General features: G+C 42.6%; 1 protein-coding gene across 1 annotated transcript; it reads left to right on the top strand.

Moving 5' to 3' along the window:
• Positions 1-116: 116 nt before the first annotated feature.
• LOC127630609 (E3 ubiquitin-protein ligase Trim36-like) lies at positions 117-4,906 on the top strand. Its single transcript, XM_052108220.1, has 4 exons — positions 117-147; positions 692-988; positions 2,420-2,717; positions 2,987-4,906. Exons 1-4 carry the CDS (start codon positions 117-119, stop codon positions 3,336-3,338), a joined length of 978 nt encoding a protein of 325 aa, XP_051964180.1. The 3' UTR covers positions 3,339-4,906.
• Positions 4,907-17,140: the final 12,234 nt, after the last annotated feature.

The following is a 17,140-nucleotide window of genomic DNA, read 5'->3' as shown; positions in this document are numbered from 1 at the left end:
AGACAAACAAGACAGAAGTCATCGATCCCTTGCATTTTAAATTTTAACAGCATTGGGCACAAAACATAACTGATAACCTTTCTTCATTGCACGTGGGTTTCTATAACGTCGCCCTGATGGCAACAGGTGAAACTCACCATGAAGAGGGTGAGACACATCCCGTATGATCACTAAAGCCTTTTGCTTGACATGTGTACAGATCATTCAGATGCATCGGTCTTGCCGATTATCTTACTGGCTTCATTTACAGTCTTGGTCATCTTGACCCTGTTTAACTCTCAGATTACCACCACAAGGTCATGTTAAGAGTTCAAATACTTTCAACTCAGTTTTTATAGACCATTTCAATTCTGTTCTTACCTCACTAAAGAGATTTAACCTGATCAAATACAACCTTTGAGCTTTCTGACAGATGCTGTCAGTATTCTCTATAAACTAAGTTGAGCATCTGTGTGTCCCCAAATACTTACAATTGCAAACCAATTCAATTGGCTTCCCACAAAGTATTACAGGTTCCAACTTCAGATCAGTCGAAACTATTTATTCCAGCATCAGCGTTTAACAGTAACTCTTAACCTTTAACCCTGAAGTACTGATGAAAGAATTGTTTGATCATTGGATAAAAGCGTGTAGAAGTTAGTGAATATGTTCTGATCTTCGAAATAAACTGAGTGTTTGTTTTCCTCATCAGTTCCCGATCCTCCTGTGGTCGACCTGTCCCGCTGTCGTGTTTATAACGAAGGTTTGATCCACTGGCGTCTGTCTGAAGACTCTCTGCCCACCGATCATCATATCGTGGAGTTCAGGAAGCTCGGTGGCAAGGAGGAGGAGTCACAGTGGCGATCGATGGAGCGTGTGTACGGCTGCAGTACGGTGGTGTCTAATCTCGACAGCGACTCGCGTTACACGTTCAGAGTGAAGAGCTGCCGAAACAACACGTTCAGTCCCTGCAGTCCTGAGGTGACCCTCAACACCCCGCCAGCAGCAGGTAAACACTCACCGACCGCCGTATGTTTATCAGCACTCCGTGAGGTCACATGATCATCAGAGCCGTGTCATTGTTCGTTTCAGTCTCCCTCATTTGAGTTTCACCGCTCGACTGAAGCGTTCTGTGACGCATCTATTGTTCATTTTTACAAATGTGTCATTTCTTTTGACAATAATGTTATTTATATTGTACAAATTTTCACATTCATTCATTTTAGTCAATTTGACTGAAATGGCATAATTTCAGTTTTAAATTTAGGTTGAAATAAAATTTTAGGTGACGATAATTTGCGAAATGACAATTATGTATTAAACTGTAACAGGCCTAACTTTAACCAAATATTAAAAATGACAAATGTAATGTTTCATGCAGTTAAATATATGTAAGATTAAACTGTTTGAGCTTCTCTTAGAAGTGACTTGTGAATTACTCTCATTTAGACTTTGTTCAAGTTCAGCTGTTCATTGTCTGTGCATATATGACGTTTATGTTGTGTAAGTAAATGATAATGGACAGTCAGACGGTTGTTATGGCACAATAAACCCCGACAGGGTGATCAGGACCCCGACACTAAGCGGAGACGCTTGTATCATCCTGAAGGGGTAAATTAAGCGATCACAACCAGCTGACTGTACATGATCCCGCTTATAACACGCCTACTAACCAAATAAATAAATACATGGATATAAAATATTGATTTGCATTGAAATTATGTAATTTGAGAAGAAATAAATGGCTGAACCGCTGGAATGCACAGATCTGTTGGGGTTTATTTTGAGAAAATGACCGTCTGACTTCTCAATATTCATCTTATTTCAAGACGACTTGCCAAATAAACAAATAAATGCACATGAAACGTTGATTTGAGTTGAAGTTATTTTATTAGGTCGCTTGTAGAGATCGTACAGGGATGAGCGGTCTGATGTGCGGTTGTTACTGAGAAACATCTGACCAATAGATGGCGCCATTGACCAATCAGAATCCAGTATTCCAGAGAGCGTGTAATAACACTGATTAATGTCACACATATATATATAATGTGTTTGAGTGAGGTGATTAACCCGTTAGTAAAGTTGTTTGTGTTTTGTTAACATCATTCGGTCATCATATTTTTGTCAGTTTTTTTTATTAACACCATTTGATTATCGTCATGATGCGTGTTTTTTGTCTTGTCTTCATTATTGTTGACAAAATCCTAAACCTTTCAACAAACCTTTCCGTCATTAATTTCGCTGACGAGATGAACACTGCGTGATGAAGTGAGAATGAATGATGTGGAATCGTGGGTAATGTGCGGTTAATCTAAGATGCTTGTGTTTGACCGTTACCCATATTCATTTTCAGATCAGAGATCTGTTGATAATCTGTTCTATTATATGAAACACTAAACGAGGTCTGTAGCGGCTGATTGATCATGTGTGTGTTCCTCAGTGTTCAGCTTCCTGTTTAATGAGAAGTGTGGATTCAGCGCCGAGCGGCTGCAGCTCAGCAAACGGCGGGATTCTGTGGAGAGCGTCGCAGGAATGAGTTTCCTGTTGTCTGCCGAACGCGTCCACACGGGGAGTTACATTTGTCTTGATTACATCATTGGTGACACGGGCATCTCACACGGCCGCCATTACTGGGCGTTCCGCGTGGAGCCCAGTTCATATATGGTGAAAGTGGGCGTGGCCTCTGACTCCAAACTGACTGAGTGGTTTCATAATCCACGAGATACCAGCAGCCCCAGGTGACACACACACACACACACCACACGCAAACATACACCCAACACACGCGCAATACACACAATGCACATCACACACACATCACGCACAATACACACACAATGCACATATATATCACACACAATACACACATCACACTTGAAATACACATAACGCACATATACACCTACACGTATACACACAAGTGCCACTCTCCAGAAACCGTATGTAATAAATACATTGTAGATATAAAATGATTTGTGTTCTGTCGGTTAATTGTGTGTGTCTGCAGGTACGATCATGATAGCGGTCATGACAGCGGCAGTGAAGACGCTTGTTACGAGATGTCACAGCCGTTCACACTCGTCACCGTCGGTATGGGTCGACTCGTCATCCCAAAAGCTTCCATCACCGCCGCCGCAGGTGACCACGGCAACCGCGTCCTGCCCATGCCGCAGAGAATCGGAGTGTGCCTGGACTATGATGCGGGTCGAGTGTTCTTCTATGACGGCGACACCATGCGCTGCCTGTACGAGCGGCAGGTGGAGTGTTCCGGTACCATGTTCCCAGCATTTGCACTGTTGGGCGGCGGGGCGGTTCACCTGGAAGAATTCATCACGGCCAAACGACTGTCATACATGTGAGACAGTTTATTGATGTGTGATTGTCTGGTTCTCTCTCTCGTCCCTGAATAACAGCAGATGATTGGTCGGATCGGCCCATGATGTGCCGCTATCTGAATCTGGTTAAAGAGGCAAGTGTTCGATCTTTAGTGCCTTTAATGACATCAGCTGAACATCAGGTTTACCAGCACGCACGAGCGCAGAACACGCTATCACACCGTAATGAAACACTTTCTGAATCATGTGCACTAATACTGTTCTCATCGTTTACAAGAATGACATAATCATGCAAGATTTCACTACTGAACACAATCATTTGTGCACTAATATTTAATATTTAATAGCTTTAGCACCTGCAACACTAAAAAAACGCTTCAAAACAAGAAAAATACAATCAAGTACAAAGGGCTTCTGTCCCGGGACATTTCTGTAAATGATTGTGTGCTCTTGAGTTTTATAATCTGCACAATATTCATTTTCTCCACATTAAAAATATTTCTTGAATCACTTTGAAGTGAAATGTAGCCTGTGAAGTGCCACTCAATCGCAATGAAAATATGATTTCTATGAGGCGCACCGGAACACCTTAAATATAAATATGCACCGTCATTGACACGGCATGTTACTGGAACACTAATATGGCCTTATTGATTAATGGCAGGCTTGTTGCTTGATTAACCAGATAAATCGCTAGAAAGGGACTTGATTTTTTTGGGTGATTCTGTGGGTTTGAAGCTTCCTACCTCTTATTTTAGTCTCAGCAAACGTGTAATATTTGGCGTAATTGTACGAGTATGGTTTCCATGCTTTAGAGGAGGTGGCATCGATTGTGATCGTCTGATTCAGAAAAGACTTTTCAGACTTTTGGTTTTAGCATTTTAGGGACATTATACTACCTGACGAGTGTGTATTGTTGACTATTTACCTCTTAAAACCTCGTGATTTTACTAATAAATTAAGCGAAGTAACCGGATAAAAGGAAACTGAAAAAATACATGGTCACTGGTTTTTATTTGTCTCATGAATTCTTATTCAATTAAGTTTTACATGTTTGTGATTTTAACACCTGTTCATATATTATATCAGTGGTGTTTCCAAAAATACTGTGTGTGTATCTGAAGTTTAGAAGTTCCACCAATTCTCCATTATTTTGTCAAATTACAGGTTAATTTGCACTTTATGGTCACTATTAGATCAGTGTGTTCATGTCACCGAATGTTTTTGTTTCTTGTAAATGTTAAAGCGGTTCTTCAGTGGATTTTTGTGGATTGTAATGTGTTACTGAGCTAAAGCAGTCGGATCTTTGCGACATACAGATAAATAACACATGAGCTGTCAAGCACTTTAAGCATGTCAGCAGGTGCAATATCATGTAGACAGGTGGCGCTGCAAGTGTGATGCTTTAATGGAAATAACCAGCTGTGTGTCACCTGTGTGTGTGTAAATATATATATATATATGCTTTGATTTTCAATGTACTATGTGACTGTCTGTATTATAATAAATGAATGTCATTTCAGCTGTATCTTACATGTTTATTTTCCTTCAAACATTTTGAATTTGTATAAATATAGCTGAAATAAAAAACAATGAAAAAAAAAATAAATTTACACAAATCACTTGTAAGGGCCTCTCTTCCTGCTGCCAGTTGGTGGCGCTAAAACCGTGACCTACAGTAGATACATCAATGTGATCAGTCCTCACGGTCAAACATACGGGTCAATTTTGATGTAAATCACATGATGCACGCAGAAGATATGAGGCAATTCTTATTTTTTTGTTACTTTATCGTGTCGCCATGGAGACACCGTTTGAGACATCAAAAATCTGTTCGCAATTCAGCATCTTCAATGTTTTGGCATGACGTTGCTTCAGTTTGGTGCCAGTCAGAGGAATTCCCTATGAGGAGTGTTTCAATTCCAGAGCATGCCATTTTCTAACAATCTAAACTTGCTGACTTCCTGTTGAGTGGAGCTAATGTCTTTGGTGTGAAAGTTGTCCGGCTTGATGAGATCTACATGTGTACAAAGTTTGGTGACTGAACGTGAAAAGGCATGTGCTAAAGAGTCTCCCAAATATTCAATTTTTAAGGGGCCGGCAGAGAGCTCTCCTCTTGTAATTTGGCTCATAGTCTTTATAATTGTAGTATTTGACTAATTGGGGCCCAGGTCAGGAAACAGACAAACTGGTTAATCTGAACATCTGCTAGCTGCCTTGAGACGTCACACAGGTCACATAAACTACAACACAAAGAGACTGTGTTTGTTCCCCGAACTACCAAACACAAACCCCTCACTAACTAATTTAGAAATGTTTTTATTAAAGTCAAACTGGAAAAAAAGAAATAAAGAAACATCATATAAAGGTTGCGCTACTAAACATTAGAATCTCTTTCAACCAAAGTACTAATTGTAAATGAAATTATTACATATCATAGTTTGGATGCACTCCAAACTATGATGGCTTAAACCGGATAAATATTATAGTGTTAGTTGACTTGGTTTTGGGAGTAAATGTTCAGTACATTTTATACAGATATTATAATTATATAGTCATTGAGATTAATAGATTTAAAGGGATCATTTAATCTGTATAAAAAGTACTGAACATTTACTCCCAAAAGCAAGTCAAGATCAATTTGAGCGAGATGGGGTGGAGAGTGATTCACACAGCCCAAAAAACAATGCTTAATATCTGTGTGGTGGTGGCGTAGTGGGCTAAAGCACTGCACTGGTAATCAGGAGGTTGCTGGTTTGATCCCCACAGTCACCACCATTGTGTCCTTGAGTAAGACACTTAACTCCAGGTTGCTCCGGGGGGATTGTCCCTGTAATAAGTGCTCTGTATAATACATTGGTACTCAGAAGGTTGCTGGTTTGATCCCCACAGCCACCACCATTGTGTCCTTGAGTAAGACACTTAACTCCAGGTTGCTCTGGGGGGACTGTCCCTGTAATAAGTGCACTGTATAATACATTGGTTCTCAGGAGGTTGCTGGTTTGATCCCCACAGCCACCACCATTGTGTCCTTGAGTAAGACACTTAACTCCAGGTTGTTCCGGGGGGATTGTCCCTGTAATAAGTGCTCTGTATAATACATTGGTACTCAGAAGGTTGCTGGTTTGATCCCCACAGCCACCACCATTGTGTCCTTGAGTAAGACACTTAACTCCAGGTTGCTCCGGGGGGATTGTCCCTGTAATAAGTGCACTGTAAGTCACTTTGGATAAAACGTTCATTTTTTTGCGGCACAAATCAGCACAAACGCACCAAAATTATTCAATTCATTTGTGCTGATTATTTAATTATATGGGGTGTGTTGTTTTATAGCCAGTCTTTATCGTTGCTTTATCAACTTTATTAACCACTATCTGAACTACATGATCAATCTCCTCACTCTGGTGATCTCTCTCCCATTCACACCCCCATTCTCATGACATCCCCTCCCTTTGTTAGTATTAGAGAACTTATATACCCCTAAATTATCTTCAATTTCAACCTTTGTTACCGTTACTCTGAACATAATATTTAACGAGCAGGTTTCTTAACCACTCTACCACTCCGGGTAGTCAAAGGTTTGCTACAGGAGTCCGGTACTGTAACAGAAGAACTTTGTGGCTCTTCTGCTAAATCTGACTTGACCACTGTCTCTTAAATTCCCTGATCACTTTGTTTTCCTGTAGGTTCTGGTATGCTAATCTCCAATTGAATGGGAAAATGACGAATGTGCTTCACATTTCTCACAATCCTAGAGCCATCCTCTACATTGACCATTTCAAAGGAATTGTCCGATATGTGCCTCAGAAGTACAAAACGAATATCTCTATACTTAAGAGTCCAGCTTGCCATCGTCCATACTCGCCACCTATACAATGTCTCACAACTTAAAGTTGTGTTCTTTGGCTCGTCTTGCCATGTGTGCGTACTGCTTTTATGATGACTTTCAATGTCTTTTGTTTCTCTTTTGTCTGTGATGAGACTAGGCAACTTTGTGCGCATATCTCGTCCAAACATCAGATAAGCTGGTGTCTCACCCGATGCTCTATGTGGTGTAGATCGATAGGCAAGAAGAATCTTTGAGAGATCTTCTCTCCAATTCCTTCCCTCACTTTTAGCTGCTTTGAAGGCTTTAAGTAACGATGAAATCTTTCTATTTTACCATTACTTGGGGTAGTAAGGTTAGGCCTTGATGTGCTTAACTCCACTAGTCCTCAGAAATGCCTCAAAGACTTTGCCGACAAACTGCTTCCCAATATCAGTCACTACTTCCCATGGATACCCAAATCAGGCAAATATTTTCATAGTTTCCTTGGTAACGGTCTCGGAAGTTATATCAGCAATGACTACTGCTTCAGGGTATGATGTGTAGTAGTCTATAATAGTAAGTATATAGACATTCTGAATAGGACCTCCCAAATCAACACCTATCTTGGTCCACGGTCTAGGAGGTAGTTCTAATGGATGCAGTGGTTGATCTTCATGCAATGGTTGTTTCAGAACACACGCATTACAGTTTTTGACCATTCTTTCTTCTCAAGAATTGCTTTGTGCGAATTATACCTTGATGTGTCCCGTGTGCAAATTTCAAAGCTTGCTGGACCAGTGCGGAAGGAAGAACAAACCTGTGTCCCCGCAGCAAAAGGCCATCATGGGTTGACAACTCAGCTGAGCAGCGTTTATATGGTTGTAAGCTTTCAGGAATGGTAGCAGGCAATTGTCCTGTCTCCACTATGGAAATCAGTTGTGTCAAGGTAGTATCTTTCATTGTAGCACTTTTAAGTTCCTCAAGAGTCAAGGCTTGTACATCCATCATATTTACAGACAACACTCTGTCCAAATACTTTTGTCCTTGGTTTCCGATAAAGGAAGTCTAGAAAGTGAGTCTGCAACATTGTCTTGACCTGCAATGTGTTCAATCTTGTAGTCATATGGATACAGTCTCCGTCCAAGTCTTTGTATTCTAGGAAGCAAAAGCTTTGACTTCTCTGGATTGAGCATATAAATGAGAGGTTGATGATCCCTTTGAAGAGTAAATCTGCCTCCCCACAAATACACTTTGAAGTGTTCCACTGCCCAAACACACCCTTGGGCTTCCCGCTCTATCTGAGAGGTAACGCCTTTCTGTGGGTGTCATAGAGCGGCTCGCATATGCTACTGGTTTTTTTAGCTCCATCTACTTATGTCTGAAGCAAAACTGCTCCAAGTCCGACGGGACTTCCATCACTAATCACAACTGTTGGAGCATTTATGTTGATGTATGCTTGGCATGGCTCACTAGTTAATTCTTTTTTCAGTCTTTTAAATGCATTTTCTGCTTCAGATGACCATTGCCACCCTTGTCCTTGTCTGGTCAGTTTTCTGAGAGGCTCAGACAGATTTGCGTAATTGGGAACAAACTTAAGGTTACAGACCCTAGGAATGAATGTAACTGTGCAACATTTTCAGGCCTGGGAGCGTTGCAAACTGCTTAAACCTTTCGTGGATCTGGTTTTATTCCGTCCGCTGTGACAACATGACCCAAAATCTCAATCTGCTTTGAATAAGGAAAAGATTTTCCTTGGACTAATGTCAGTCCTTTTTCTTGTAATCTTTGAAAAACATTTCTCAGTCTTTGCTCCAGCTCATTTTCATTTTCAGCAAACATGACCACGTCATCCATGTAGCACACCACACCTGGTATCCCACATAACATAAAGTCCATGGCTTTCTGGTGCGCTTCTGGAGCACTAGACAATCTGAACGGAACCTTCCTAAAATGGTAGCACCCTCTGTGTGTAATGAATGTGGTCATTTGTCTGGATTCAGGTGCCAGATCAACTTGCCAGGAGCCTTTGCGGGCATCCAGTTTTGCAAACACCTTTGCTCCCTGCATTGCTTGCAGTATACTGTCAATTATTGGTACAGGGTGTCTTTCTCTTACTACCGCTTTATTCAATTCTCTCAGATCTACACAAAGTCTCACTTCTTTAGTGTCTTTTTTTGGAATGAGAAGAATGTTTGACACCCATTCAGATCCTTTGTGCACTTCCTCTATGATTTCATCTTCCAGCATTTTGTCCAGCTCCTGATTCACAGCCTCTATCATCAGGTAAGGCACTCTCTTTAAAGCTTGAGCTACAGGTGTGACCTTTACATTCACCGATATTTTATGGCTGAAACCTTTGATTTGTCCCAGTCCTTTAAACAAAGACTGATAGTCATCCTCAAGTATCAAAAATCTTTCTGACGAAATTTCAATTGCACCAACCTGGTCTGTGGTATTCAGAAACCAATTCAGAAGTCAAAACATGACTGTCTTCCTAACAGCGGCTCTACATTTCCTTTTGATTACAGTTCTTCTCCAATTAATTTCTTCCACTTCCTGTATCAATGACCATCTTCAGCCTCTGTCCATTAACTCTTATGGTCCTTTTCCTTCTGGATCAATCGAATACACAAATTCATCAGAATTGTAATTTCCTGCATTCACTGGTTTGTCTCTGTGGTGTGACTTGTCTTTGGCCTTGTATCTGTCATTTTTATGCTCTTGTGAGTTGTTTTTCTTTCTGCAAACAGGTGCACATTGACCAGTTTTTCTGCAGGACAGGCATGTTGCTGATTTTGCCCCAGTCATCTGCTTTGTGTTGTCAGTACACATCTATAACACTTGGTGTCGCTGTTGCTCTCTTCAAATCGCCCTCTGCTGGCATTTGCTGGTTTCACTTTTGCGTTGGGAGCTCTTGTACCCTTCGTGAAATTAACGTGATTGTCTTTTTGTTTGGTATTGTTTTCTGAAAGCACTTTAGACTCTGCTTGGGCTGATTTAAAAATTCTAGCAACAGTTAATGCTCTTTCCAATATAAGCCCTTCTTCCTGCAACAGTTTATCTCTTAATCGTCTATGTGCACTTTTCTCTACGAGTTGATCTTGTATCATATCACGTTCTAAAGCTCCGAACTCACAAGATTTGGCCAGTTCCCTTAACGCGTTCACAAATGCGTCAATCGTTTTATCTCGTAGTTGAGATCGCAGTCTGAATTTGGTTTGGCGTAGTGGTGGTGGTGTAGTGGTCTAAAGCACATAACTGTTAATCAGTACATATCTGGTAATCAGAAGGTTGCTGGTTTGATCCCCACAGTCACCACCATTGTGTCCTTGAGTAAGACACTTAACTCCAGGTTGCTCCGGGGGGATTGTCCCTGTAATAAGTGCACTGTAAGTCACTTTGGATAAAAGCATCTGACAAATGCATAAATGTAAATATAAATTTGTGTCTTTCCAGCACAACATTTTCCCGTGGAGTAAAGTAAGCATCCAGTGCAGCTACAGTCTCCGTATATGAATCCTTAGGACCCGGGAGATTCGAAAAAATCCTCTGCACTGGAGCACCAATACAATGCAAAAGTAGCGCGTCTTACCGCATCGGCAGCATTGATCGTACCACTGGCCAACTCAAAGAAACTGTAAGAAGTCTTTCCATGTTTTGTACTCTGCATACAAATCCGAAACTCTGAGGTTCAATGGAAAAGGCGGCGATAACTGAGCCTGTGCGACATGTAGCGGCAGTGCTCGTGCTACGGCTTCTTTCCCGTCCATGCCAGCTTTGTCAGTCTATCAGATCCAAATGTCGCTTCCAAAGACAGTTGAACGGTAATCCCAATCATTTTTTATTACGTGTTCATCCTCGTCGCCATTTATGTTGTTTTGTTCATCTTAATAACCAGTCTTTATCATTGCTTTATCAACTTTATTAACCATTATCTCAACTACATGATCGATCTCCTCACTCTGGTGATCTCTCCCCCATTCTCGCCCCCCATTCTCGCGATATCACACTACACTACAGGTGCCAACTTCACCGAGCCTGAAAGTGTGTTGCTGAAAGAGTTGGCAACCCTGAATGTAGATATAGTGGATAATGTGTAATTTTTACATTCTGAATTCATGGTGCTAAGCACTAACATGCTATAAGTGGCCATAATATGAGCCGATTACACTCTGTTATTGTATTTTATGATGTCACTGATACTACTGCAAATATTGGCATATTAAAGCGAGTTAATGGCCATAATACAGACAAAAGAATGCTTATAGGTATACCTTAATGTGTGCTGATGTGTGAATGTGTTTCGGCTGCAGATGGCAAATGAGTGCAGCAGCATTTCAATCAAAAGAGTGAATGGACACTTAAAGAGTATTTGAGTAGATTTGATTCCTTTTATAGACTAATAAAAACAATTCTGTATGTGAATGATCGTACAGATGTAAGTTTGCAGCAGCTCGCTAATAACTACACACCAGTTCAGTTGCCACAGCACTTTTGCTCAAAGGTTCAAGTGTAAACGTAATTATTAAAGAAATTAATAACGTTGTTGCTGCCACCATCACATTAGATAAAGAATATGGAAACTGCTCTCATAGTAAAAACATTGCTATAACTGTATTTTTGGAAAATCAATTTTACTTGCCTTGTAGGTATAGCTGCAGTTTTCTGGTGACAAACACGTGGTTGCTTCAACTATTGCTTTTTCACCTCACACTTGCTTTTTATATGACACTATCGGATAGGGTTACGTTAAAGGGTTAGGTTAGAGAGGTAGGTTTTATTCATTTAAAATTCCATAAAGCACTAACCTTAAAAACCGGTTTAAGAGAACATTTAACTCACTTTTAGTGCCATACAGTGTAATAATATCACCACGTAATATCATTTTCAAAAATGTTGCCACAGTCAAGTAATTTCCATGACATCAGGCTGAGAATATTTGACACTGAGATGATTCCCGCTCGCAGACCTCGAGAGGATCCGCTCTGGAGCATCACTTGGAAACGCGACGCTCCGGGAGTAAAAGTTCTTCATTTGACTCATGGGCATTTGTTTCTCAGGGATGCACTCATTTTACACAAACAACATGTCATCGACCTCTCCATTTCATAAATGTGTTCTTGAGGAAACAGACACAAATAAAACTTGGCCCACCCTCCTGTATTCAGACCATCTGAAACCTTTTAAATATTTCATATGAACTAGATTAAAGTGATTGATGATGACCGCATCAGTTCAGTGTTTGAAGAACATCAGACACTCTTCACTGGAGACCAAAGACGAAACCAACAGAGACACAAACACCTACAAAAACAAGATTTCTGATAAACACCAAACAGACATTTAACTTGTGAAGACATTACAAAACATTTCACTGTTGACGAATCCCCGATGACTCTGCCTGGACTCCAAATTACGTTTCACAACAGAGTACACGAGAGAAGTGATACGGAAACAAATGCATGATCATATGTGATGCATTTCAGAATATGATGTGCATGTTTTTAATCATATATTTTATTGGTTACAATATGAAAAAGTTCCTCCTCCTGAAAAATCTACCTATTTGCTGACCTGACCGTCCAAGAGAAACGGCGATTTCTCTCCAACTCTTCTCTTTCTCCACCGGTTGTGCTTCAGTTCAGAGGAAACATCAAATAGGCGCTGGTGCTCCTGCCAATGTTGCACTCATTTATCCTCCATTTCTTTGGTCCAATGAGACTTTCTTGATATCGCATGCTCAAGATGGCGGCGAGTATGGCTGCTGCGTTGCGAGCTCCAACACAACACTTATTGTTTGTTTTGTTTACAGTTTTTTTGTCTTGGATGTTGTCTGCCTTTATTGTATACGACAGACAAATGTTTTTGGACATTGGTTTTACAATTACACACCAAAAACCGGACTTCAAATTCCTCAATGCCGACCCGCTGTTTACAAACACGCCAGCGGAGCCCTTTGTCTGGGCTGTCCAGCTGCAGAAACACAGAAGGAAAAGGGGAAAAGAGCCGGCGTTCTCATCAGAGTAAGATGTCGCGCAAATCGATGTGTATGTTTTATGATCAACAAATCATGGTGTGATCAGAGGAACGTACATTTTATCAAGTCTTTCTGCTCTCCTGATCTGGAATATCTCATGCTTCTGTGTCGACCATTCTGGCTCCCGAGGGAATTCACAGCAGTCATCATCACAGCTGTGTACATCCCCCCACAAGCCGACACAGACCGGGCACTCAGGGAACTGTATGGGAGTATAAGTGAGCAGGAAACCGCGCACCCTGAGACAGCATTCATTGTTACCGGGGACTTTAACAAAGCCAATTTTAAAACAATAGCACCAAAATACCACCAACACATCAGCTTCAACACACGAGGGGACCGGGTTTTGGACTATTGCTATTCTCCTTTCCGGGATGCCTACCATTTGGCAAATCAGACCACTCTTCCGTTCTGCTTCTGCCCGCTTACAGGAACGGGAAGCACCCACCCTCAGAACGATCCAGTGCTGGTCGGACCAGTCAGACTCTGCACTACAAGACTGTTTTGATCACGTGGACTGGGAGATGTTCTGGTCCGCCTCCGATGACAACATCGAGGTTTACGCTGATAGCGTAACGTGTTTCATCAGGAAGTGTATAGAGGACGTTGTTCTAACCAAAACAATGCGGATCTACCCCACCAGAAACCATGGGTTAATGGCGATGTTCGCACGGCACTTAATGCGCGGACCTCCGCTTTTAATTCCAGGAACGTGGAGGAGCATAAACAAGCCAGTTATGCCCTCCGTAACACTATCAGTGCAGCCAAATGCCAGTACAGGCACAAGATTGAAGGTCAGTTCAACACCACTGACTCCAGAAGTATGTCGCAGGGAATTAACATCATCACGGACTACAAACGGAATAAAGACTCTGCCGTGAACACCACTGCATCTCTCCCGGACGAACTTAATACATTTTATGCTCGTTTCGAGGACAATAACACCACCCTCGCAGAGAGAGCACTCGCGGCTGACGCTACAGAGGTTGGTTCACTCACTGTTTCTGTTGTGGATGTAACCCGATCCTTCCGACGGGTGAACATCCGTAAAGCCGCGGGTCCAGACGGCATTCTGGGCCGCATCATCAGAGCGTGCGCGAATCAACTGGCTGGTGTTTTTACGGACGTTTTTAACCTGTCCCTCTCCCTGTCTGTAGTCCCCACATGCTTCAAAATGTCAACCATTGTACCTGTACTGAAGCAAGCCACAATCACTTGCTTAAATGACTGGCGTCCTGTTGCTCTGACCCCCATCATCAGCAAATGCTTTGAGAGGTCTATCAGAGATTACATCTGCTCTGTGCTACCCACCTCTTTGGACCCATTGCAGTTTGCCTACCGCAACAACCGCTCCACTGATGATGCCATTGCATCTACACTACACACTGCTCTCTCCCACCTGGAAAAAAGGAACACATATGTGTGAGTGCAGTTTGTAGACTACAGCTCAGCATTCAACACCATAGTGCCCTCCAAGCTTGATGAGAAACTCCAGGCTCTGGGCTTAAACGGCTCGCTGTGCAGCTGGATCCTGGACTTCCTGTCAGGCAAATGTCAGGTGGTTAGAATGGGCAGCAACACCTCCTCATCACTGACCCTCAACACTGGAGCCCCGCAGGGCTGTGTTCTCATCCCACTCCTGTATTCACTGTACACACATGACTGTGTGGCAACACATAGCTCCAATGCCATCATTAAGTTTGCTGACGATACGACGGTGGTTAAGTCTGATCACTGACAATGATGAAAGAGCCTACAGAGAGGGGGTGCACACTCTGACACGCTGGTGTCAGGAGCACAACCTCTCCCTCAACGTCAGTAAAACCAAGGAGCTTGTAGTGGACTTCAGGAGGAAAGACGGAGAACACAGCCCCATCACCATCAATGGAGCACCGGTGGAGAGAGTCAGCAGTTTCAAGTTCCTCGGTGTCCACATCACTGAGGAACTCACATGGTCCGTCCACACTGAGGCCGTTGTGAAGAAGGCTCACCAGCGCCTCTTCTTCCTGAGACGGCTGAGGAAGTTTGGGATGAACCATCACATCCTCACACGCTTCTACACCAGTACTGTAGAGCGCATCCTGACTGGCTGCATCACCGCCTGGTACGGCAATAGCACCGCCCACATCTGCAAAGCCCTGCAAAGTGTGGTGCGAACTGCCAGACACATCATCGGAGGTGAGCTTCCCTCCCTCCAGGACATCTATACCAGGCTGTGTGTGAAAAAGGCTCGGAGGATCATCAGAGACTCCAGACACCCGAGTCATGGTCTGTTCTCACTGGTACCATCAGGCAGGCGGTATCGCAGCATCAGGACCCACACCAGCCGACTACATCAGACTTTTGAACTCTTGATCATACATGATACACATATCAGCACTGCACTTTATTAATCTTCATCTTATTATCTCACACTGGACTGTCAAATATATTCTCCACAATACAACTACAGTATATATATTTTTATATACTCTTTATTTTTATAGTATGTGTATTCTATATTGTGTGTATTGCTTACTGTACATTGTACTGTGTATGTGTACATTTGATTTGTAAATTGTGTTGTGTAAATATGTTTATTGTAATTGGTATATGTCTCGTCACTGTCATGACTGCAGTGTTGCTTGGACCTGCACACAAGACTTTCACCTACTGTTGCACTCATGTACATGGTAGTGTGACAAAAGTGATTTTGATTTGATGTTCTGTTGCAGGTACATCAGGACTCCTCCCACTGAAACTTCCCATTTCTTGCTCTCTCATTGTCTGTATGTCAACGCTGCTGTTGTATTCAGTCAAAACACGTTTCACATTGCATGATTTAGAGCTGCAGACAAGTCCAGATATTTAACATGCTAGATATCTCGCTGACATCAGCGACACGTCGGTTTCTCTCAAAAAACGCGTCTTTGATAGTTTATACATTGCGATCGTCACTCACGGGAGCGAGCTCCGATTTGACTATGATTTAAAGCTTTTTTCGGCGATCATCACAAAACTGGCGGCGAGAGAAATTGGGGCTTAAAATCATGCAGTGTAAACTCGGCATTAATGAAAAAATATCACATATAAGGTTTTATAAACTTTTTTGAATAAAAGTTGAGCTCAATCAATTTAGGTTTGTGAACGCAGTTAATCCAGGATGAACGTCAAAGACATTAATCTAACAGTTCAAACACAATCTGATTAAACACTGACCCTTAACACTTAGTTTAATAATATTAAAGCATGACTTTAACTATACACAAGTAACATTTACATTATATTCATGATGTTATTCCGATGGGAACTGGCCCCCACAGTGAGTCTGGTTTAGGGTTAGGGTGGGGTTAGTCAGAGGGGAACTGGCCCCCACAGTGAGTCTGGTTTAGGGTTAGGGTGGGGTTAGTCAGAGGGGAACTGGCCCCCACAGTGAGTCTGGTTTAGGGTTAGGGTGGGGTTAGCCAGAGGGAACTGGCCCCCACAGTGAGTCTGGTTTAGGGTTAGGGTGGGGTTAGCCAGAGGGAACTGGCCCCCACAGTGAGTCTGGTTTAGGGTTAGGGTGGGGTTAGTCAGAGGGAACTGGCCCCCACAGTGAGTCTGGTTTAGGGTTAGGGTGGGGTTAGCCAGAGGGAACTGGCCCCACAGTGAGTCTGGTTTAGGGTTAGGGTGGGGTTAGCCAGAGGGAACTGGCCCCCACAGTGAGTCTGGTTTAGGGTTAGGGTGGGGTTAGTCAGAGGGAACTGGCCCCCACAGTGAGTCTGGTTTAGGGTTAGGGTGGGGTTAGCCAGAGGGAACTGGCCCCCACAGTGAGTCTGGTTTAGGGTTAGGGTGGGGTTAGCCAGAGGGAACTGGCCCCCACAGTGAGTCTGGTTTAGGGTTAGGGTGGGTTAGGAGGACTGCCCACAGTGAGTCTGGTTTAGGGTTAGAGGGGAACTGGCCCCCACAGTGAGTCTGGTTTAGGGTTAGGGTGGGGTTATTCAGAGGGAACTGGCCCCCACA

This window comes from Xyrauchen texanus, chromosome 37 (assembly GCF_025860055.1).
Source record: "Xyrauchen texanus isolate HMW12.3.18 chromosome 37, RBS_HiC_50CHRs, whole genome shotgun sequence".
Taxonomy (NCBI): domain Eukaryota; kingdom Metazoa; phylum Chordata; class Actinopteri; order Cypriniformes; family Catostomidae; genus Xyrauchen; species Xyrauchen texanus.
Note: the sequence above shows the minus strand (reverse complement) of the source record. Positions and strands in the feature narration are given on the sequence as shown.